General features: G+C 39.5%; 1 protein-coding gene across 2 annotated transcripts in view; it reads right to left on the bottom strand.

Annotated features, from left to right (window-relative positions):
* The window catches only part of LOC115411017 (integrin beta-1-like), a 58,118-nt gene that overhangs the window by 6,211 nt on the left and 27,582 nt on the right, over window positions 1-24,325 (bottom strand). For both annotated transcript variants that reach the window (XM_030122930.1, XM_030122929.1), the window contains exons 8-15: window positions 22,486-22,581; window positions 21,429-21,518; window positions 21,105-21,245; window positions 11,254-11,456; window positions 10,937-11,175; window positions 10,580-10,802; window positions 6,357-6,592; window positions 6,034-6,200 (exon numbers count right to left, since the gene is read on the bottom strand). In XM_030122930.1, the coding sequence (XP_029978790.1) occupies window positions 6,034-6,200; window positions 6,357-6,592; window positions 10,580-10,802; window positions 10,937-11,175; window positions 11,254-11,456; window positions 21,105-21,245; window positions 21,429-21,518; window positions 22,486-22,581 (1,395 nt within the window). The remainder of the gene's footprint in view (window positions 1-6,033; window positions 6,201-6,356; window positions 6,593-10,579; window positions 10,803-10,936; window positions 11,176-11,253; window positions 11,457-21,104; window positions 21,246-21,428; window positions 21,519-22,485; window positions 22,582-24,325) is intronic.

Below are 24,325 nucleotides of genomic sequence, written 5' to 3'. Positions count from 1 at the left end.
GAGCATGTGTGTCTGTGAGAAAGAGTACTTTTGAATGAAGAAACATTGTACAAACAGTTGAGCGTTTGGTCATAAAAATGAAAAGAAGTTATGTAATAGACATTATGTATTATTTTTAATAGGGGTTTTATTTTGAAAAAATGTACTTCAGTCTGTGTACCATTAGTGGAACACAAAGAGTTTTTCAGCAATTGCATCCTTGTGGAAAAACCCCATTCATTTGAATGGCACAGTTTTGGTGTTGTCATGGCAACATGATTGTAAATAGTGGTGTGTCCTCATTGGCTTTTTGGTTCAGTTTGGCATGAGGGATGTGTGTGTCAAATTTCTTTTTCCTATGTCAAAAAAATTTTTTCACTCCCATTTTCACTCCCATTCATAAACTGTAAGAGAGCCATTTTACGATCCAACTATACGAGTGACATATCATTGTGTTCAGGTTGTCATTCCGCACAAATGTTACATTGGGTCCAACTCAATCTGACACTGTCTGTGCGAGATATACACACTTTTATACTTCTAAAAATGGCCGCTTAGTTGTGAGGTCATCACAGCCACGCCCAAAATTTGATCAAAAATGTAAATGGTAACTTTTGATCACACGTGTGTAGGTGATTTTCACCCAGTTTGGTCCAAATTGGATGTAAACCCTAGGAGGAGATGATGAAAGTATGAGGGGTGGGATTTTAGAGGTCCACACTTCCATCCAATATGGCCGACTTCCTGTTGGGTTTAGGGCGGGGCCATAATGTAATTTTTTACTTGTCCTACCATGGGCTATGTCTGTACCAAGTTTCAAGTTTGTACGATGAAAAAAATTTGGGGAGGGCTCCCATCCGCGTAATGTATTTTGATTTTTGAGGGGGCGCTACCGAGTCATTTTGCGATAATTTTTCTTGGCGACATCAAATTAAAAAATTTTTCGCTGTGCTTGAATTTTTGGTCAAATAAAATTGACTTTTCGTTAACGTTCAGGGGGTCAAATTTGCATTCAAAGTGGCGAAAGTAAAATTAAAAAAAAAAAAAAAAACAACCATGCGATTTTAATAGGCCCTCGCCGACATGTATGTCTGGGCTCGGGCCTAATAATAATAACGGAACCATGCGGTTTTAATAGGCCCTCGCCGACATGTATGTCTGGGCTCGAGCCTAAAAATAATAATAACGGAACCATGCGATTTTAATAGGCCCTCGCCAACATGTATGTCTGGGCTCGGGCCTAATAATAAATAACGGAACTATGCGATTTTAATAGGCCCTCGCTGACATGTATGTCTGGGCTCGGGCCTAAAAAAAATAAAAAAATAAAAAATAATCTGAGCAAGAACAATATAGCCGTTACCGTGGCAACCACATATTTGGCTACTTATTTGAAAGCTCTCGAGGTCCCCCACATGTCTGCGGGGTCAGATGTCACGTGTCGTGCACTTACACCCACGTGACTGACCCTGACTGGGCGTTGCCCATTGACTCCCATTCATTCGGAGCAGGTGTAAATATGCGGTTTGTGCACGTCATGTACATCTTCGGAAAGGTCTCAGTGTCGTGAATGTGAATATGTGTGAGAGTGGCGACAGTGGCGAAAGGCGACCACATCACTGTCGATTTCGTCCCCATGCGCCCACTGCAGACTCAATAAGCCCTGCGCCGGCTTCACTTGGCTCGGGCCTAATAATCTGAGCAAGAACAATATAGCCGTTTCTATGGCAACCACATATTTGGCCTTATTTGAAAGCTCTCGTGGTCCCCCACATGTCTGTGGGGTCAGATGTCACGTGTCGTGCACTTACACACACGTGACTGACCCCGACTGGGCGTGTCCCATTGATTCCCATTCATTCAGAGCAGGTGTAAATATGTGATTTGTGCACGTCTTGTACAGTACAGGCCAAAAGTTTGGACACACCTTCTCATTCTTTGCATTTTCTTTATTTTCATGACTATTTACATTGTAGATTCTCACTGAAGGCATCAAAACTATGAATGAACACATGTGGAATTATGTACTTAACAAAAAAGTGTGAAATAACTGAAAACATTTCTTATATTCTAGTTTCTTCAAAGTAGCCACCCTTAGCTCTGATGACTGTTTTGCACACTCTTGCCATTCTCTTGATGAGCTTCAAGAGGTAGTCACCTGAAATGGTTTCCTAACAGACTTGAAGAAGTTCCCAGAGATGCTTAGCATTTGTTGGCCCTTTTGCCTTCACTCTGCGGTCCAGCTCACCCCAAACCATCTCGATTGGGTTCAGGTCCAGTGACTGTGGAGGCCAGGTCATCTGGCGCAGCACTCCATCACTCTCCTTCTTGGTCAAATATCCCTCACACAGCCTGGAGGTGTGTTTGGGGTCATTGTCCTGTTGAAACATAAATGATGGTCCAACTAAACGCAAACCGGATGGAATGGCATGTCACTTCAGGATGCTGTGGTAGCCATGCTGATTCAGGTCGCCTTCAATCTTGAATAAATCCTCAACAGCGTCACCAGCAAAGCACCCCCACACCATCACACCTCCCCCTCCATGCTTCACGGTGGGAACCAGGCATGTAGCATCCATCCGTTCACCTTTTCTGCGTCGCACAAAGACACGGCGGTTGGATCCAAAGATCTCAAATTTGGACTCATCAGACCAAAGCACAGATTTCCACTGGTCTAATGTCCATTCCTTGGGTTTCTTGGCCCAAATAAATCTCTTCTGTTTGTTGCCTCTCCTTAGCAGTGGTTTCCTAGCAGCTATTTGACCATGAAGACCTGATTCACGCAGTCTCCTCTTAACAGTTGTTGTAGAGATGTGTCTGCTGCTAGAGCTCTGTGTGGTATTCATCTGGTCTCTAATCTGAGCTGCTGTTAATTTGCGATTTCTGAGGCTGGTGACTCAGATGAACTTATCTTCAGCATCAGAGGTGACTCTTGGTCTTCCTTTCCTGGGGCGGTCCTCATGTGAGCCAGTTTCGTTGGAGCGCTTGATGGTTTTTGCAACTGCACTTGGGGACACATTCAAAGTTTTTGAAATTTTCTAGACTGACTGACCTTCATTTCTTAAAGTAATGATGGCCACTCATTTGTCTTTACTTAGCTGATTGGTTCTCGCCATAATATGCATTCTAACAGTTGTCCAATAGGGCTGTCAGCTGTGCATCAACCTGACTTCTGCACAACACAACTGATGGTCCCAACCCCATCAATAAGGCAAGAAATTCCACTAAGTAACCCTGACAAGGCACAGCTATGAAGTGAAAACCATTTCAGGTGACTACCTCTTGATGCTCATCAAGAGAATGCCAAGGGTGTGCAAGGCAGTCATCAGAGCTAAGGGTGGCTACTTTGAAGAAACTAGAATATAAGAGATGTTTTCAGTTATTTCACACTTTTTTGTTAAGTACATAATTCCACATGTGTTCATTTATAGTTTTGATGCCTTCAGTGAGAATCTACAATGTAAATAGTCATGAAAATAAAGAAAATGCGAAGAATGAGAAGGTATGTCCAAACTTTTGGCCTGTACTGTACATCTTCGGAAAGGTCTCACTGCCGTGAATGTGAATATGTGTGAGAGTGGTGACAGTGGCGAAAGGCGACCACGTCACTGGCGATTTCGTCCCCATGCGCCCACTGCAGACTCAATAGGCCCTGCGCCACCTTTACTCAGCTCAGGCCTAATAATAATCTGAGCAGGAACAATATAGCCGTTTCCATGGCAACCACGTATTTGGCTTCATTTGAAAGCTCTGGAGGTCCCCCACGTCTGTGGGGTCAGATGTCACGTGTCGTGCACTTACACACACATGACTGTCGTGCACTTACACACACGTGACTGACCCCGACTGATCATCTCCCTTTGACTCCCATTCATTCCAAGCAGGTGTAAATATGTGGTTTGTGTACGTCATGTACATGTTCGGAAAGGTCTCAGTGCCATGAATGTGAATATGTGTGAGAGTGGTGACAGTGGCGAAAGGCGACCGGGTCACTGGCGATTTCGTCCCCATGCGCCCACTGCAGACTCAATAGGCCCTGTGCCGGCTTTACTTGGCTCGGGCCTAATAAAAAAAAAATAATAATAATATGAGCAAGAACAATATAGCCGTTTCCATGGCAACCACGTATTTGGCATTATTTGAAAGCTCTCGAGGTCCCCCACATGTCTGTGGGGTCCAGTGTCTCGTGTTGTGCACTTATACCCACATGACTGACCCTGACTGGGCGTGCCAATTGACTCCCATTCATTCTGAGCAAGTGTAAATATGTGGTTTGAGTACATGTCATGTACATGTTCGCAAAGGTCCGACTGTCGTGAATGTGAATATGTGTGAGAGTGGCGACAGTGGCCAAAGGCGACTGCGTCACTGGCGATTTCATCCCCATGCGCCCACTGCTGACTCAATAGGCCCTGCGCCGGCTTTATTCGGCTCGGGCCTAATAACAATAATCTGAGCAAGAACAATATAGCTGTTTCTATGGCAACCACATATTTAGCCTTATTTGAAAGCTCTCAAGGTCCCCCACATGTCTTTGGGGTCAGATGTCACGTGTCGTGCACTTACACACATTTGACTGACCCCGACTGGGCGTGTCCCATTGACTCCCATTCATTCTAAGCAGGTGTAAATGTGTGATTTGTGCACATGTCATGTACATCTTCGGAAAGGTCTCACTGCCATGAATGTGAATATGTGTGAGAGTGGCGACGGTGGCGAAAGGTGACCGCGTCACTGGCGATTTCATCCCCATGCGCCCACTGCAGACTCAATAGGCCCTGCGCTGGCTTTACTCAGTTCAGGCCTAACTAATGGCTTATTAATACACATATTAATACCAATATCTATGGAATGAAGTTAGTAAATGCGTCATTTCTGTTTTTAACTTCATTTCACATCATGCAGTATGGTACCCCACTTCCGTTCAGCATTTCACATCATACAGCGTGATACTACACTTCCCGTCAACCGTCATGGACTAAAGCTAGTAAATGTGTCAAACCTTTTCTTAACACTTAATTTCCTGTCAGATATCAACTTGCCAAGATATTTAATATGGAGATTGGACTATTCCTCAACTGTAGACACCAAATTGGCCAGTTAAAAACATCTCAATTTCTCAGAACTGTGCAGATACACACACACAGACACTCTGAGACCTTCCAGTATTATGAGATAGATTATGCTAAAAAGAGCAATAACTAATGGTGTCTTCATTCCTATGGACTCTTCAGCGTCTTCAGTTTGTTTGCATTTGTATTTTAACTTCTGCTCTTGATATCTTCCCACATTCTTTTTTAAATGAGAAAAGGAGAAGTTATTGTGTTCACTGTAAATTAAGGTCAATTTCTGACAGCCCAGTTACTCATTTTGACGCTGATCAGGCTGCTTTGAGGACAAGGAGGAGCACATGGATTCTCCTTGAGCATCCTTATTTTGCTTCATTATCTCATCACAAACCTTGATCAGTCAGAGTTCCAAAACAGTCTGTTATTTCATCTAATGACTGGGCTCTACAGGATGCTCTGCCCATACTACAATGACAGCAGGTCAAGCCCTGATTAGGAACATACGCATGATAAAAATCTTACCACTAGATGGAAGCAAATCACTGTTTATAATTCAGTGCTGAATTCCAGCAGCTTTGTCATGTTGATGTTGGCTGATGCTTCCACACAGGGGGAGGAGCTGTGACCACTCCCCGGAAAATAGGTCCAGCTCTCCTCTGAGCACATAACATTCCCAAAAAAGTCCACTCAGACCCTCTGACATTTCCCTTTTCATTTTTGAATAACACTCAAAAGCAACAGATTTAGCCTGTCTCTGTAGCTGTGGGAGTGTAGATGGAAGCAAGACAGCGGATAATGATATCAACAGGTCTGCAGCTCTCATTTACAGCAATAAACAATCCTCACAAGTTAATTCCCTGATGGCTGCTGGCTTTACACAGCGGCTATGCAACACCTGTTTTCCACATTTATGACTCAACAAAGGAAGAACTCAAATGTCTACCAAATATCAGAAATATTTATATTGATTCTTTCAGACGCTCACCGTATCCCACTTGGCATTCATCTTCTCCTTTTCAAACTTGGCAAACTCTCTTCTGTCATGAATGATCATCAGCAACTTCCAGATGAGCAGCAGGGCTAAGCCGATGAGGACAATGCCAGCAACCACGCCCGCCACAATGGGAATGATATCAGGACCAGCGGGGCAGTCTGTAACAAGATAGTTTAGGCAGCTTAAGATAACATAATCACAGGAAAAACATATGCTCACACACCCGCATAAGGATAAACAAATGATCTTTTTTTGCACCCTTATAATAAGCTTTCACGTTCCACACCCTGGTTCATGTTTGCCCTACTGCTTACCCAGAGTGTCAACCACATGGACCTCCTTCTCTGTGTTGTTGTTCACAGCATAAGTGTAGTAGAACCAGCAGTCATTGGCGTCCCTCTCCTTGCAGTGCATGACGGGATATGAGGCATCGTTGGGCTGTGGCAGCTTGTTCCTGTCCTTGACTTTGATCAGGTTGAAGTAGCTGCAGTCTCGCTCACATGTGTCCTTCTTCTCTCCGGTGCCGAATGCACGGCACTGGACACACTCTCTGAGAGCACATAGAGATAACAAGTTAGATGTACTATGGAAAAGACCACCTCCACTCAAAAACAATTGGTTTTCTTAATGTTCCTTCCCTGTAATCTTTGAGTTTCACTGTGTGAAACCTATCATCTATTGAGAGTTTCACACTGGTTGGATGTTTTCACATTCAGCTGCTGTGGCTTGTGCAAACACTGTCATCTTCTACAACACTGCTTCACCAGTAAAACCCATGCAGTTTGATAAATGACAGTAAATGGAAACACTTGTTTTTATGTTCATGTTATTGATATCTTTACAAATACATGATCAGTAAATTAATAACAGGAAAATACCTGATTTTCACTGAAAAAAAAAAATACTGAGGATAATTATAATAAATGGTGATAAATCACTTACGAAAGGTTAAGTAGAGGCAAAAATTAATTTGGGAACTGCCACAAAAATAGCACTGGGTCTTTATGGGTTAAGGGATTTGGGATCTCACAAGTTTGTTAAGGTTTTATTCATAATCAATCATCTTGTCTGATTCCCTGCATCTACTGCAGATGATACACTGATGGTGGATAAGAACGTTATATAACCCTGCCCTATAAAACCCAAATTAATCCTTTAAATTACCTGCAATAGTGTTGAAAAGGTTGAATAAATCAGACCTTCCTGTTTTGATTCAGCTAATTCTTTCAGTAGAATTGGGCAACTGTGGCTCAGTTGGTAGAGTGAGTCATCCAATGACTGAAAGGTCGGCATTTCAAAACCTGCCACATGCCGAGGTGTCCTTGGGCAAGACACTGAACCCTAAATTGCTCCCAGTAGGGCCTTGCAGTGCCTTGCATGGCATGGCAGCAGCTGCCTACACCTACTGGTGTATGAATGTGTGCGTGAATGGGTGTAAAGCGCTTTGGGCACCATAAATGTGTGGAAAAGCGCTATATAGTACAGCATTTGATGTAGATGAGTTATGAGTTGGTTCAGTGTCATTAACATTCATTTGAGTACTGGCTGTAATGTCTAACCTTGTAAGAACACTGTAATTGCAAAGAAGTATTTTATCTACTGTGCAATTCTGTGTTTTAACGTGATGTGAGGTTTCATCTTTCCAAGTTGGCTGAATTAAGTTTGACCTAGCAGAAGACTGTAAGTTCATATCGCCAAACCACCAACTGGTTATGAACATATAAAATATTCTGAGAGGAGAAAGAAAACAGGAGAATGAAAAGAACATGTATTACATATTAATATATACTCTTCATCCATAGCCCAGCTCATCTTTGACAGTCAAGCCATAAACCTCTACTCTGCCTCAGTCACAAATCTCGGAGTCCGGTTTGACCTTCAGCTCACCTTCTCAGAACACATCAAGCATCTGAGTAAAACCTCATTCCATCACTTCCGAAATATAGCCAAACTCTGTCCTCTCCTGATGCAGATGCAGAAAAACTTGCCCATGTTTTTATCTCCTCAAGGCTGGACTATTGCAACAGACTCTTTTATAGGATTCCTGCCAAAGAATTGCAAAGGCTGCAATACATCCAGAACTGTGCAGCTAGAATCCTAATGCGAGCCAGAAAGTATGACCACCTGACGCCCCTTCTGTACTCACTGCACTGGCTTCCTGCTTCTGTCTGGATCGATAATAAAATCCTGCTCCTCACACACAAATGCATCACTGGACATGTCCCATTATACCTACAAGAACTAATCTCACAACAAACCTCCACCTGTCACCCTCAGGTCATCCAGCAGCCTCTTCCTTCATGTTCCCACCACCAAGCTACTGTACCGTACCATGGGGGACAGAGCCTTCTGTTCTGCTGCACCTCCGCTTTGAAACAGCCTCCCGGTGGAGCTGAGAGAAATGCACAGCCTGGACTCTTTTAAAACTAGACTGAAAACGTCCCTATTTAAAAAGGCTTATAATTGTTGATGTTTATTTTTTTGGGATCTGTCCTTTTCTACTGTAGCACTCTGAGGTTCACTGACTGAAAAGTGTGCTATAAATAAAATGTATTCTTCTTCTTCTTCTTCTCCTTCTTCTTCTTCTTCTTCTTCTTATTATTATTATCATTATTATTATCATTATTATTATTATTATTATTATTATTATTATTATTATTATTATTATATGTAATGTGTGTTCCGAAAGGAAATACAGTGACTCAGAATATATACTCTGTAATAGCTTGCACAAGGTGAAAGGAGGATTTCTGCAACAAATAGTCCTCTTGTTTCCTGTGCTTGTACAGAAGGTATTGTATTAAGACAGAATTATTCTTTAAGCTGTCATTTATAATTGTAAGTTCAAACACCTATACAAAGACGACTTAAACCCAGTATTGAATATGAGATTCCATACCACCAATATCTGTGGTTGTGGAAAAAAAATAGTGGTCGTATATCACACAATTATGGAAATTTAAAGGCGTCGCTGATCCATTCTGTTTAAGTGTCACTTTGTGTAATTGCTGCTATGACTTAAAGGCCAACAGAAATAGAACCACAAATGACACTCTGATCAATGCAACATGCATCTATATGCACCTTATACTATTAACTCAAGCTTTCTCAGCAAAATACTCATCACATGTGGCCCTCTTTCCTGAGTTATGACAGGTCCACATTCTGCTCCTCTGCAAGTGTGGATTCTTCCCATTCCCTTAAATACAACGGTTGGAACAGTGCTATCATTAGCTTTATTTCCTTGTTTACAACTTTGTGATGCAGGTAGATGATGTCTGCTGGTGTCCTTTAATTATTGTATCTTTACTTGCACTGCCATCTGACATTCATTGCACTGTCTGCATTTGTATTATATCGAACTTCATTACATCCTTGTCATACACTGTGGTTGCTGATGGACACATTCAAATTTTGTAGGAGCCTGTAGAGCAGTGTTTTTCAACCTTGGGGTCAGGACCCCACGTGGGGTTGCCTGGAATTGAAATGGGGTCACCTAGTAATTGAATTGTAATTGTAGTAATTAATAATAGTAGTAAGTAGTAACTGATAAAAACCAACAACTTCCTAATAAAAATATATGGTGAGCTGAGAGAGACAATCACAATACATAAAAAACATGACAAACACTGAAGCTGAAACTGAAGCACTGTGGTACTGTTTATCTTTCAAATGTTAATTGTGGCCGGTTTAAGATGCTGCAGCTCTTTCATAATTTATAGTTTGAGTTATAGTTTTTTCAGTGTTAATTTGCAGCCTTGTAAATACAAGTTGGACTGACTGTACATATCCCAACCAAGGAAAATAAAATTCTCAATTTGTGCAGTAATCTCAACCTGGCTTTTCTGCCTCAGTCCATAATAATATACATTATATAGCCTAAATGTCATCTAAAATTAACCTTTATTTGCAACATAGTATGGCGAACTATTACATGATCAAAAAGAAATTAATTTTAGCAAAAAAAATGTCTCCGTTTTGAATATCTGGGGTCACCAGAAATTTGTGATGTTAAAATGGAGTCTCGAGCCAAAAAAGTTTGGGAACCACTGCTGTAGAGCGAAAAAATTAGTGGGAGGGGGTAAAATTAAACTTGTAAATTTACAAAAAACAACTGGTCGACATGCCAAACATGTTAACCTAGTTTGGCTCAGTGAGTTGTGTGTAGAGCTTTCACATAGGGACCTGGCTTCCAATATTTCAGTTCATTCATTCATTTTCTGAACCCACTTTATCCTCACTAGGGTCACGGGGGTCGCTAGAGCCTATCCCAGCCACTTATGGGCAAAGGCGGGGTACACCAGTTAATCGCAGGGCTATATTTCATAATATATTTTAGTTATTCTCCTTAAATTTTCTTGTTGTGAATTTACAATGTTTTCTCTAAATACAGCTTCCCCATCCCACTTGAATTTTTTTTTCTCACCTAAAGCAGCTCTAAGACGCTTTTATACACGCTTTTAATACTGTACACAGTATTCCAGTGACATACTTTTAAAAACAAGCATCTAGGCATTTGTTTTTATTTCCAACTCACTTGTGTTCAGTGCAGACTCCTGGACATGTGGGGCAGGTCTCACAGGTGGGACCCTGAAATTTGGGGTCAGTGCACTTACAGGTGCCACATTCACACGTCCCTCTGCCGTTACAGATCTGCTTGTTACTGGCCATACATGTGCTATTGTCCAAAGAACAGTCACAGGCACTGCCAGTCCAGGGGTAGTCACAGATGCAAACCCTGCACTCACATCGCCCATGCCCTAAAAAAGAAACAAAGATGTGATGTCTCTGTGATGACATTTTACATCCTTCTCCTGGTGAGGCTTTGATGCAGAAATCCTCCATTCAGAGAGTAAAGATCATCTTACTGTCTATTGAACTAAATGAAACTCACCTCCACACAGCTTGTTTCCAGAGCGGTCGCAGTTGAAGTTATCACATTGGCAGTACTGACCGCTGTACCTCTCCTCAGGGTTTTCTCTTTTCTTACACTCACATGTACCACACACACATTCTCCGTTGTTGCTGCAGATGTCAGTACCATTGTCTTTGCGGCAGGTTCGGTCCATGTCCTCTGTGGCCACTTCATGGCTGCTGCATTCACAAAATCTGCCCACGCGTCCATCATTACACCTGGAGGAGCACATGATTATGGATCTCATGTCATCTTAACATTAACCTCAGTGCGAAACTTGTATATAGATAACTTACTTGCAGGCTCCACATTCATACGTTCCATTACCAAAGTGGCAGAGGTCGCTGTTTTCGATGCCATCTTTGTGACACTCACACTCACAGATGAAGTTGAGTGTGATCTCCACCTCCTCTGTAAAACCCAGTGGCTTGATTTTAATGGTCTCAGGTTTCCCTTGCTTTGGACAGCCCTTAGATGTCACACTGATGTTAAATGTAACCTAAGAATAAAGGGATGAAGAAAAAAATTTGAAACTGGCAAACATGCTAACCCTTCTACAATAACCCTAGAGCTGTAAACTCCCAAACTAAAAATGAGGACTGAATCTGGGTGGTATAGCTCTTTTTTCTGGGTCACCAAGTGGCAAAGGAAAACAGAAGACTGTCTGAAAGACAGGGTTTAAAAGTGTTAACCTGTGCAAAGCTATGTGAGATAAAGGGTGGAGGTGAGGGGTGGAACAAGATAAAATTGATGCAATATTACAAAAAATCAAGTCACAAAGATGAGAGAAATGAGAAAAAAAAACTAAAAACGATAAAAACTGAAAAAAAAAATGCTAAAAGAAAAAAAAAGAAAAAATGATGCAACAGTACAAAAAAATGAAGTGACAGCACTAATCAGTGAAAATTATTTTTTAAAATTAAGGGTTTTTTATTAAACAAATTCTCTTTTGGGTGTTGAGCTTTTATGGTGCAGGCAGTCATGTGGTACAAAATGGACAATTATTTAGCAATTGGGAGGAGAGAGCAGATTTTTCAAGAGATAACACAAAAACAAAGCAAATGGATATTATCAAGTTTTGAATATTAATTCACGCATATGTGCTTTGGCATTATTTAAATATTTTTCAGTGATAAAACAATAACAACATTATCACAACACTTTATTAGGGGGCCAAGCCCGCGGGGACTGGGGGACGCGTATGCCAGCATACGCGTTCCACAGTTCCAGCGGTGCTGTGGAACCCTATTGTTTTTGTACGGATTTTTATTCATCAATATTATTCTTTTTATTTTTCCGCCGATAAAACTGTTACTGCAGCCTAAACCGTACATGGTACAGCAGTGCAATTTGGAGGGTTGGTCCAGACCCCTGCAGGGACCTCAGACGCAAAAATGCGCATATATTCACCAGTAGGGGGCGCTATAATCAAAGATAACGCGTTTTGGTCTATAACTCCCACACCGTATGTCGCACATTCAAAAACCTTATATTTTCGGATTCCCTAAATAGTACTGAATCACGTGAGCTAGGCCATGCCCATTTCCGCCATGACTTTTCCCCCCACAAAATCGCGAAAACTTAAAAACCTACTTTTTTGAACTCCGACTTGGGAGTTTGTCCGATCTGCGTGAATTTTCGCACATACACTCTTCTCATGGACCTGATCCAAAGTTATCACAAGAATTTTGTTTGGTTGAAAAATGCGCAAATAATTAACGAACAAATTTCTGTAGCTAGCTAAAAAAATGCTAACTCTTACATATCTCGGTCCAAGTAAAAGCTATCAACACCAGATCTTAGATCCTTGGTTCTCATGTGACTCTGAGGGTATAAGCTGAATTTGGTGAATGTTGGCCGCTAGGGGGCGCTGCAAATATAAAAAATGTATATCTCCTAAACGGCTTGACCGATTTCTACAAAATTTGGTGGGCATGATGGAGGGCCCATCCTGAGGCCATATCTTGAATGTGGGCGTGGCTGAACAATGTGGGCGTGGCTTATTACAAGTTAAACAACAAACATTTCCTACAGCTGAACTGTTCTGCTGAGGGCTGTGAAATTTCTATGGACCCTATAGAATAGGACACAGATCTACCAGAGCAAAAACTGTGGATGTACTCCACTAGGTGGCGCTATAACAGACAAATATGCATTTTTGCCTCTAACTTCCACATTTTAAATGACACATTTATAAACTTTACATTTTTGTATTCCTTGGATAGAGATGAGTCTTTTGAAATAGGCCACGCCCACTTCCACTGCATATTTTTCTTTCTAAGTCGCTACATATTGAAAACATACTTTTTCGAACTCCTACTAGGGTTTAAGCCCCATTGGCTTCAAACTTTGCACAGACAATCTCCAGAGGCTTCTGATGTAAAGTTATTACAATCAGCTTGCTGCTGTAAAAAATGTACTAGTTATGAATGAACAAATTTTTTTGTTAGCTAAAAAAAACCATATTCCTGCATATCTTTGTCAAAATAAATGCTATCAACACCAAAATTTAGGTCCTTGTTTTAGAGGTTAACCAGAGGCTCTGTACCAAATTTGGTACAAATCGGACAATAGGGGGCACTATAAACAGAGAAATATCAAGTCACAAAAAAGTTCGTCCTATTCACACGAAATTTGGTGAGCATAATGTGGGTTCACTCCTGAGACCAGCTGTAAAGTTTGGTAATAATTGGTCAATGTGGGTGTAATTTATTACAACAAATCCCAGTCCCACACATTCCTCCTTTTGCATTCCTAATGTATTGGTCCCATTCCAGTGAATGCAGGGAATCCGGCTCCAACTGTTCCTGCAGCCTAAAGCGTACATGGTAGAGCGCTGACATTTGGAGGGTTGGTCCAGACCCCTGCACGGAACTGAGATGCAAACAATTACATATGTCCACCAGCAGGGGGCCATAGAACCAAAGACAATGCATTTTGGTCTATAACTTACACACCGTATGTCGCACATTAAAAAACCTCATATCGAGTTCCGCATCCGGTATGCCCGAGTAAAGACGCTTGACCCGCGCGCTCCGACCAATATATATATTTAGTAGCCTGGTATACTGATAAAACTCCACTCATAGATTTGAAGTTTAACGAGGAAAGATTACGGCAATGACTTCCGCTCAAAAGTCGAGCAGAAAAGACCCAAAAATAGGCAAAGGCGATGAAGTGAAGGCTACTCAAAAGCAGCTAACACTAGATGCTAGCTTAGCTCAGAAAGACGCTGGGAGTAATGACATGCTAATGCTAACAGAGCTACGAAAGTTCCGTGAAGAATCTGGAAATGCACAAAGAGACATAATAGAGTCTCAGACGCATATGGAGGCTTCGATTGGTGATATCAAGAAAAGACTCGACACACTGGAGGAGAGACTGACCACTGCCGAACACAGAGTGAGTGAAACTGAAGATCGTGGTATACGGCAGGAACGGGCGCTTGCTTATTTACTGAGGAGAGATGCTACATTAACGGCAAAACAAGATGATTTGGAAAATAGAATGCACAGGAATAACATCAGACTCTACGGAATAGAAGAGGAAGTGGAAGGAAGAGAAGTGATTCCGTTTGTCGTTGACTTTCTTAAATCAACTCTGAAGTTGCCTGAAGATCTAGACATCCGCATTGAGAGAGCCCACAGAGTTACTATGCCGAAACCAAAAGCAACAGCACCAGGTCCATTATTGTTCGTTTTTTGGACTTTAATGTAAAACAAGTGGTGCTACAACAGGCGTGGAAGCAACGAGACCTGGAGTTCCGAGGGAAGAAAGTTTATTTTGACCAGGATTACTCCCCTGATGTGCAACGAAAAAGGAAGCAAGTACGTGAAGTGATTAAAAAACTCAAGGAACGTAACATCAAAGCCCAGTCGCCATACCCGGCACAACTTAAAGTGTTCCTGGACACAGGTGTCAAAACTTTCCCCTCTCTTGTGGAGGCCCAATCCACTCTCAGGGATCTGGGAGTTACCGTTGTGGTGGATGAGCGGGATATTTTGGAGAAAGAATTGATACGTGATGCATGGCAGACCCAGGGCAGATTGAATAAGGATGGGCAGATGCTGACCCCGAAAGAAATCAGAGCCATCATAAACACTGAGGATTAATATGAGGAGAATTAAATAAGGAGGCCTGATTATCCTCTCATTGGAAGTAGCAAAATCAGTGGAGTAAGTGTTACATAAGATGCATGATATGTAGGCTTAATAACACAATTAGTTTTCTAGACACATTGGTCCAAGAGCTAACTGGAGATTGTTTTTCTTTACTAATACAACTGGGCATTTGAAGCAGCAGAGAGAGGAGATTATGTTGACTGCTGCTCACACATTATGTGTATCTTGCCCAGGGAACAAAGTTTCCCTGCCCATTTTACATCGGGAATGTGTTGACTATCCTAGGTACATTAGTTGTTACTGTCAGGGAAGCAACACAAGGTATTATTGGAAGTTCATTCATGTTCCAAGTTCCCTTCTGTGTTCTTCGTGTTCTTGGTTTCTCGGCAAACGGACTCTAAATGTTGATTTGTCAATTTATTTATATTCAGTTTTACTCATTTATTACATAATGGTACAAGGAAATGGGAATAGGTGGAAACTGTTACTCCTATTTTTATTTAACTATGACTACTTTGAAAATTGTTAGTTACAACATAAATGGTTTAAACCACGTTATAAAGAGGAAGAAAATTCTGACTCAATTAAAAAGGTTGAAATGTTCAATTGGATTATTACAAGAAACTCATTTAAATGAAGTAGAGCATGCTAAGTTAAAAAGAGAATGGGTGGGACAGGTATTTAGTGCATCATATGAAAATTACAAAAAGCGAGGAGTAGCAATACTCTGCCATAAATCTTTGGGTTTTGTATCAGAAAATGTTCTTCAGGATAAAAGTGGACGATGGATAATGGTTATTGGTTCTATTGGAGGAGTTATTTTAACAATTATAAACGTCTATGTCCCTAACGAAGACGATCCAGGGTTTTTTAAACATATAGCACAAATTTTAGCGGGAAATTCGAAAGGATTAATAATAATGGGAGGTGATTTCAATTGTGTATTAAATAATTGTTTAGACAAATTTCCATTTGAATGAAAGCCCCAATCCTCCAAATCAAAGGTACTGAGCAATATGATGGGTGAAATGGGGCTGGTGGATATATGGCGTCTAAAAAAATCCAAGAGTCAGAGATTACACACATTTCTCAAATGTTCATAAGAGCCACTCAAGAATTGATTTTTTCTGTATCTCTAAACAAGAGGTCCACAAAGTGAAGGATTGTCATATTGAATCTCAGTCACTTTCAGATCATGGGCCTGTTATAATGTCTTTGAGTTTAGACCAAGACAAACCCTTTCAATTATGGAGATTAAATGTATCACTCTTGAATAACTCTGAGACAATTCAATATATTAAGGATGAATTACAATTCTTTTTGGATACTAATGACACAGATATGGTTTCTCCTTCTATTTTATGGGATACAGCAAAGGCAGTTCTGAGGGGCAAAATCATATCAATTTCTTCAAAAATCAAAAAAGAACGAGAGAAGAACCAAATTAGATTAGAAGAACAAATTAAAAAATTAGAAATTGATCATAAAAGGACAAATAGTGATACAATTTTACAAGAACTGAAAAGATACAGACAAGATTTGAATGACTTATTAACGTATAAGGCAGAAGGTGCATTACGCTTCACAAACCAAAAATATTATGAACAAGGAAATAAAGCAAGTAGATTACTTGCATTTCAATTGAGAAAATCACAGGCAAGTTGAATTGTCCAAAAAGTTACGTGTCCCACATCCAAAAAGATGGTGTCACACCCCAGAGCTATAGCCAATGCATTCTCTAGTTATTACAAATATTTGTACGATTCAGAACCCATTCAAAATAAAACAGAAAAAATTACACAATTTCTTAAACAAATCAACCTTCCTAAACTTGATGAGACAGAAGCTAAAGCTATAGTGGGGACCATCACTAAAGAAGAAATAAAATTTATTATTGGAAAGCTCAAAAATAATAAATCACCTGGTGCAGATGGGTTCCCCGGGGAATTTTATAAATGCTTTCAGACAGAACTCATTCCTCTTCTACACAGAGTGTTTAATTACGCTCTAAGTGCCAAAGAACCACCAAAAACATGGGCTGATGCAATCATTTCTGTGATCCATAAGGAAGGAAAGGATCCCACACAATGTGCCTCATATAGACCTATAAGCTTACTTTGTAATGATGTTAAAATATTGACTGCCATTTTGGCTAGACGACTTCAAAACATTATTAATAAACTCATTAACCCCGATCAGACGGGATTTATACCGAAAAGACTAGGAATAAATAATATAAGATGTACACTGAATATAATTACAGCAGCTCAAGAGGGTCCCCACCCGTCAATGCTTATCAGCCTTGATGCTGAGAAGGCATTTGACCGGGTCAACTGGACATTCCTAAAACATGTTTTGGTTGAAATGGGTTTTGATAAAAGTTTTATTGAGTGGTTTGAAGTATTGTATGCAAGTCCTTCCTCAAGAGTACGTGTTAATGGTCATATGTCCGAATCTTTTCCCTTAAAAAGAGGAACACGCCAAGGGTGTTGTTTGTCACCAATTTTATTTGCTATTAGCATAGAACCCTTAGCAGAATTAATAAGGAATGATCCATCGATTTTAGGTATATCAGATAAGATTAAGACCGATAAGTTATCATTGTACGCTGATGATGTCATATTGTATATTAGAGATCCAATGATTTCTGTTCCTGCACTTTTAAATTGTTTAAAGAATTTCAGTGTTGTTTCAGGATACAAAATTAATGAGTCAAAATCAGAAGCCATGATGATAAAGGGGTATGGCCCTCGGAATTATCTAAAAGGGTTAAATTTAATTGGTCTCCCAACGGATTTCGATATTTAGGAATTATTATTACCTCAGATGTCTCTCAACTGTATAAGGCAAATTATGGGAAATTGATTGTCCAAATTCAAAAAGATTTACAGAGATGGGAAATATTGCCACTTTCTTTTTTCGGTAGAATCGAAACCATTAGAATGAATGTTCTTCCCAGGTTTCTGTATCTGTTTTTATCCCTTCCTATCTGGATCCCTGCAGTTAATTTTAAAAGATACATAAAATGATTTCTACTTTTATTTGGCAACAAAAAAAACCTAGAGTTAAATTCATACAGCTAACCAGTAGTAAAGCATGTGGAGGTCTTAATCTACCAAATTTGAAACTATACTACTGGGCAGCTCAACTACGTGGAGCAGTGGAATGGATAATACAGAATAAAGAGACTACATGGTTAACTTTGGAGCAAAGTTCATGCCCTTGATTTTCACTGCAGGCTTATGCGTTTTGCTCAACGGAGTTATGGACCAAATATAAAATTACAAATACCTGGATGAAATGTACTCAAAAAGTTTTAAGTAGTATTAGAAAACAGATAAACACTCCTCAGTCTATATCTAGGGCTATGAAAATTTCTCACATTATAGATTTTTTGCCTGGTCAATTGGATTTACGGTTTCATGAATGGGAGAGGAAGGGACTTATGGTTATAGATGATTTGTTTGAGGGAGAACATTTAAAATCCTTTAGTCAGATTCAGGAGAAATATGGTTTGATTTCTTCTGATTTTTACAGATTTCTGCAGTTGAGAAGTTATTTGATGTCACATAAAGAATGGTCACTTCTTCAAACACAAGCCACTGACTTGGAAAGGTTTTTCATAAAGATCATGAAAGAAGATAAATCTGACAAAATTGTGTCAAATCTTTACAAATGCTTACATTTGAATATATCGGGGAGTACTCTTCAGGTAAAGGAGAAGTGGGAACTAGAAATGAATGTTGTAATTGGGGACCAAGAATGGGAACAATTGTGTGAAAATGGACACAAACTGACAAGCAGCCCAACATGGAAAGAGTTTATTTGGAAAGTGAACATTAGATATTTTAAAACCCCATTTATTATTTCTAAGTTTGACAAAACTAAAACAAATTTATGCTGGAGACATTGTGGACAAATTGGAGATCACACACACATTTTTTGGGATTGTCCAAAACTTAAATCTTTCTGGGAGGGAATTAGAGAGGAACTCTCTAAAATACTACACACTTACATTGAATTTGACCCACTGATTTTTATCTTTGGAGTGCTCCCTGCTAATTTCTTAAATAAGGATAAAGAATATCTTTTGAAAATTCTTGTCTTGGTAGCAAAAAAAATGATAACTGTATCCTGGTATAAACCACTTCCTCCAACAATAAATCAGTGGAAGGAAAGAATTGTGAGGGTCTATACAATGGAAAAAATAACAGCAAAACTAAACCTTACCACTGATTTGTTCAAGAAGAGGTGGAATCCTTTGATAATCCATTTGGATTTGATATTATAGCATTTGAGAGTCTGATGCTGGGGGGATATTATTTGTATTTTTATGTAATTATTAAAATAATTGTAGGCAGATATATTAGGTATGCAAATAAGACCTTGTAACAGTACACTGATTTGAGGTACCAGTTTGCCAAGAAGTTATGTTTATTTGTTCATTTATTTTGTTCTTTTTATGTTATAAAAGATATGTAGCTTTCTACATTAACAATATGTAAGAATTGTACATATTGTAAAGCTTGAAATATAAATATGAATAAAATTTTGTTCAAAAAAAAAAAAAAAAACAACCTCATATCCTCAGATTTCCTGAATAGGGTTGAATCAAATGGGCGTGGTCAGGCAGATTTGGGGGAGGACTTTTTTTCCAGCAAAACTGCGAAAACTGGAAAACCTACTTTTTCAAACTCCTACTTTGGATTTTTTCCGATCTGCATGAATCTTGGCATGTACGCTCTTCCCATAGACATGATACTAAGTTATCAATAGAATTTTGTTTGGTCAAAAAATGTGAAATTTATAAATGAATAATTTTCTGCAGCTAGCTAAAAAAATGTTAACTATTACATATCTCAGACAAATTTAATTCTTTCAACACCAAATATTAGATACTTTGTTTACATTTCACTGTGAGGGTATGAGCCGAATTTGATGAATGTTAGCCTCTATTGGGCGCTGCAAATATGTAAAATTTTTATCTCTGAAATACCTTTACAGATTTCAACGAAATTTTGTGAGTTTGATGTGGGGTCACTCCTGAGACCAGCTGTAAAGTTTAGTAATGATTGGTCAAAGTGGACGTAATTTATTCCAGCTAATCCCAGTCCCACACATTCCTCCTTCCACTCTACTGGTGCATTTGTCCCATTCCAGTGAATACAGCGGCTCAGACGGTGGAATACTAACTCCAACTGTAAACCCTTATGAACGGGGCCCAGCCTCCACCAGCTCAGCCCCAGACCCACGTCCTTCGGAGCCGACTTCCGTGGGCTCTGTGGGGCCTGGGGTCCGAGTGGGAGGGGAGGCTTGGCCCCTGTTCATAACTGCTTGCAGTTCTAGTTAATATTGAAATGTAACTGGTTGTTTATTCTTTGCTGCTAAATGCTGATGTTTGGTTTACTTTCAGTATATAACTAGGCCTTTTGTGCTTAATTGTGCCTCCTAGTATCATAACCAAGAAGGAACTGAGCTGAAACTCACATGTATTTGCACAAAAATTACATCGAGATCCAAAATAAGAGTATAGGACTTTTCATGAGCAAAATCATGTTTCGCCTATGGTACACATAAAGATAGTGCATGATGATGATTTTACACTGTCCTATAGATAAAGGGTAGGTTACTGGGAATAATGTGATGTGCAACACTCAACCTCAGAACTGGCAGAAATATGAAACTATGCTGAGATGCCTCTCATTATAGTACATTACCATATTGTTCAGTTTTATTACTAGAATTTGTGGTAACATTTACTTTATAGACTCAAAAGACAATGATTGGAATCTTTATAATAATGCTTGACAGACTAAAATTAACTCTAAAACCAAATAAAAAGTAATTTAGATATCATGGATAACTGACTGAATAAAACCAGTAAATTAGGACAGAAATGGACAGAATGGGACAGAATTGTCTGTGGACGTTTAATGTCCTGAAGATGCCTCAATTGTTCTGACAACACCAGTCTCAACCCCCTACTAGTGAAATACAACAAACAGTGTCATTTTCCCAAGACTCACCTCATCTCCAATGGAGATGTTGGAGCACTTCCGTCCATTTTCACCCTCGCTGATTATCCCATTTTTACAGCGGGACGTGTAAATGATGCTCACACCCTCTGGAAGCTTGCTGTTTTCCAAAATAACCTCGGATGACAGAGACTGCCAAAAAGGCCAGAGATAACAGCATGGATGTTATTATTTCCTGCTTTGGAATGGGTTAGCTGAGTATTAAATGATAGGACTTGTTTGGAAAATGCTTGGACTGGTCCAGCTCTAAACAAACTGAATACTTTAATGTGTTTCATGTGAGTAAATGTCAGTATTTTTCAACAATGTACTTACATTGTAAGCATCTATAATAAGGTTGATTACATTGCTGGAGTTGGCAGACAGAGTGCCCACTGCAGACTTGGGTATCAGGTTTTTCAGCTCCTGAAAAAAGGATGTTAAGTTAGTTTTTCATTATCTTTCTTAATCTTATGACCTGTGGAATCCTTGTGTGCAACAACGTGTGATCAAGGACAATGTCTATAACTTTTCTTGGACAAATGCATCAAAGTGGCATTAATCCTCAAAAATATATTAAGTGTATCTAACCACTACTTTACAGATTTATTGGAAAAAACCCTGAACTGTGCCCGGACATTTATAAGTGCACTAAAACAAACCAAGGCTTCTGTATGAAGCCATAATAAAAGCTTTTTTTTTCTTTTTTTCTTCTTATCTTAACTCGTCTTGCCCAGCATTATAACAGCAGAATGGTAGTCTGGCTGCCTTGTTACACTGAACAAATTTGCTTTGCCAAGGGGAACTTCAGAAAGGATATGATATTCCACTGTCTTTATTTTGGGTTTTGTTGAACTACATTTTGATGCCAGGCAGGAAGGAACAGGGGGAAGGAGAAGAAAGGGGGAAAGAGAGGAGAGAGTGAAGGGGGAAGAAAAAAAAGAAGAAAGAAGGTGCCGAAGACTCTCACAAGAAAATAATACTAACAATAACAACAATGGTGATTAGTATAAAGGTTAAAAATTAGAACAAGAACTGAATAAACTGAGCAAAAAAATAAAATAAAACAAATAAAACATATTAAATGAAAAATAAAATAAAAGACAACATGAACAAAATATCATAAACAACAGCACAAATACCATCAGCAACAAATCCACACAACAGCAGTTGCTCACATTAATGTGGACAATAATGTGACCAATAAACCTTTTATTAGACTCACATGCATTACACTGGCCCAAAATGTACCATCGTGGCTCCCAGGGATCACTACAATTAACTCAGAGCAGATGTACACATCAGCCCAGGTGGGGAAGCTTATGTGTTGGGCATCTTCCAAACGTACTATACGTGCATGCTAAAGGAATAAGGAACGGTAAACACAACTAACCTGGTACACAGGCTGGAACTCCTCTGTCACGGCAAAGATTGTCTGAATGTTGTTGTCGCTCAGTTTCTGAACCAGGTGAGCAATGGAGGGATAATCCTTTAACACAAATAAAATGCAAATAGTTGTGATACAGTGTAACAGAATGTGAGCCAAATGTGAACTAAAGGACAGATTTCAGAAACAAGCAACTATAATGAAATTCAAGCATCCCCATATGGTTTAAAGCCAAACTGATCCAGGTGAAGCAACCCAGTGTATTTTCAAGGTCAAATTAAAAATTTAAATACATGTTGTGTGAATAATTTTAGTATAAACCATCTTACACAAAATGTACCCAGATCAGGGACTAGGCCTGTTAGCCTGGATAAAAACCTTTAAAATTTCAAACTTGTGAGTCTGTTCTGCTTCAGTAGTTTTGTGCTCAATGCAAAATCTAAAAAAAATTCCAAATCATCATCTGAACTGCCAGGCCATGAGATATCCATCACATTAATTAAAGATACCAAGCAGAGAGGAACATGGGCCATCGGTGTCTGCTTCACCTGGATCCAGAAGGCACAATGTCTGACAGTCTCCAGGTTCAGTACAACCTAAACTGTCCCTGATCAACCAAGACCGGGTCAATCAGTTAATCTGAGGGAAGTCTTAGTTCCAAATCAGACGTTACTGTCTGTCCACAACAGATTTTGAAAATCATTGACACAAACAGGGGTCATACCCATTAATGAGCTGGCTCAGAGATAAACTTAACCAGCTTTGCTTCTTGTGTGGAGTAAAATATGTTTTCCAACACTGTTTAGAAACTACTGCATACTCCTTTACAGTTCCCAATTTATCTGTCCATCACGTATCCAAAAAAATTAGGTGGTGCATTTTTAAATTCCATTAAATAATCGGCCAAAGTTGATGTGTCTTAAATCAGCAGTGGTGACAGCATTCAAACAGTAAAAACACTAGTGTGAAAGCTGTCACCTGCTTACAATTTTGTGGGTTTTTTTTCTTTTCCTGTTTATTTGGTGAATTCACTACACATACAAGTAAAAAAAAAAATACTAAAAAAACCCCAAACAAACACTGAAGTCATGTAACTCATAGAGAAAGTACTAAATCAAAAATGTCTGCAACAGCTTTTTGCAATGGGTTCCAATTTTTCATTTGATGCCAAAACTCCAGATGTGTTTACAGAAATGGGCCATCATAGAGCAAAAATGTGGATTTAAAGCATTTCTATAAGAGATATACAGTTCGAAAGTTGTTCAAAAATGTATCTCCCAGTTTTGCACCACTTGGGTTTAGCTCCCACAATCAATCAATCAATCAATCAATCAATCAATCAATCAAATTTTATTTCTATAGTGTGACATCATAACAAAAGTTATCTCATGACACTTTACGTTTAGAGCTGGTCTAAACCAGACTCTTAAGCCACTTCACAGACACCCAGTAGAATCCTCCAGGAGCAAACACTTGGTTACAGTGGTGAGGAAAAACTTCCTTTTAAAAGGCAGAAACCTCGAGCAGACCCTGGCTCTTGGAGAACTGTCGTCTGCCTTGACCAGTTGAGGTTAAAAAAAGGGAAACAACCAGTTTTCCTTTCAGAATAATAACATAGAATAATAAAAAAAAAACAATCTAAGCAAAACTATGTAGTTCCAACAATGTTGGTCTTTTAACCCTCTCATGCACACTGGTCACTACAGTGGACAGCTGTTCAAAAGTGTTCTCTTGTATATTCATGGATTTTGTTGTTTTAGTTCCATAACAGCCAACACAGCGGACGCTTATGCATCATCCCATACACTGCAATTCATACCATTACTGTAACTTTGCTGGTCCAGAT

Source organism: Sphaeramia orbicularis, chromosome 20, assembly GCF_902148855.1.
Source record: "Sphaeramia orbicularis chromosome 20, fSphaOr1.1, whole genome shotgun sequence".
Lineage (NCBI taxonomy): Eukaryota > Metazoa > Chordata > Actinopteri > Kurtiformes > Apogonidae > Sphaeramia > Sphaeramia orbicularis.
Note: the sequence above shows the minus strand (reverse complement) of the source record. Positions and strands in the feature narration are given on the sequence as shown.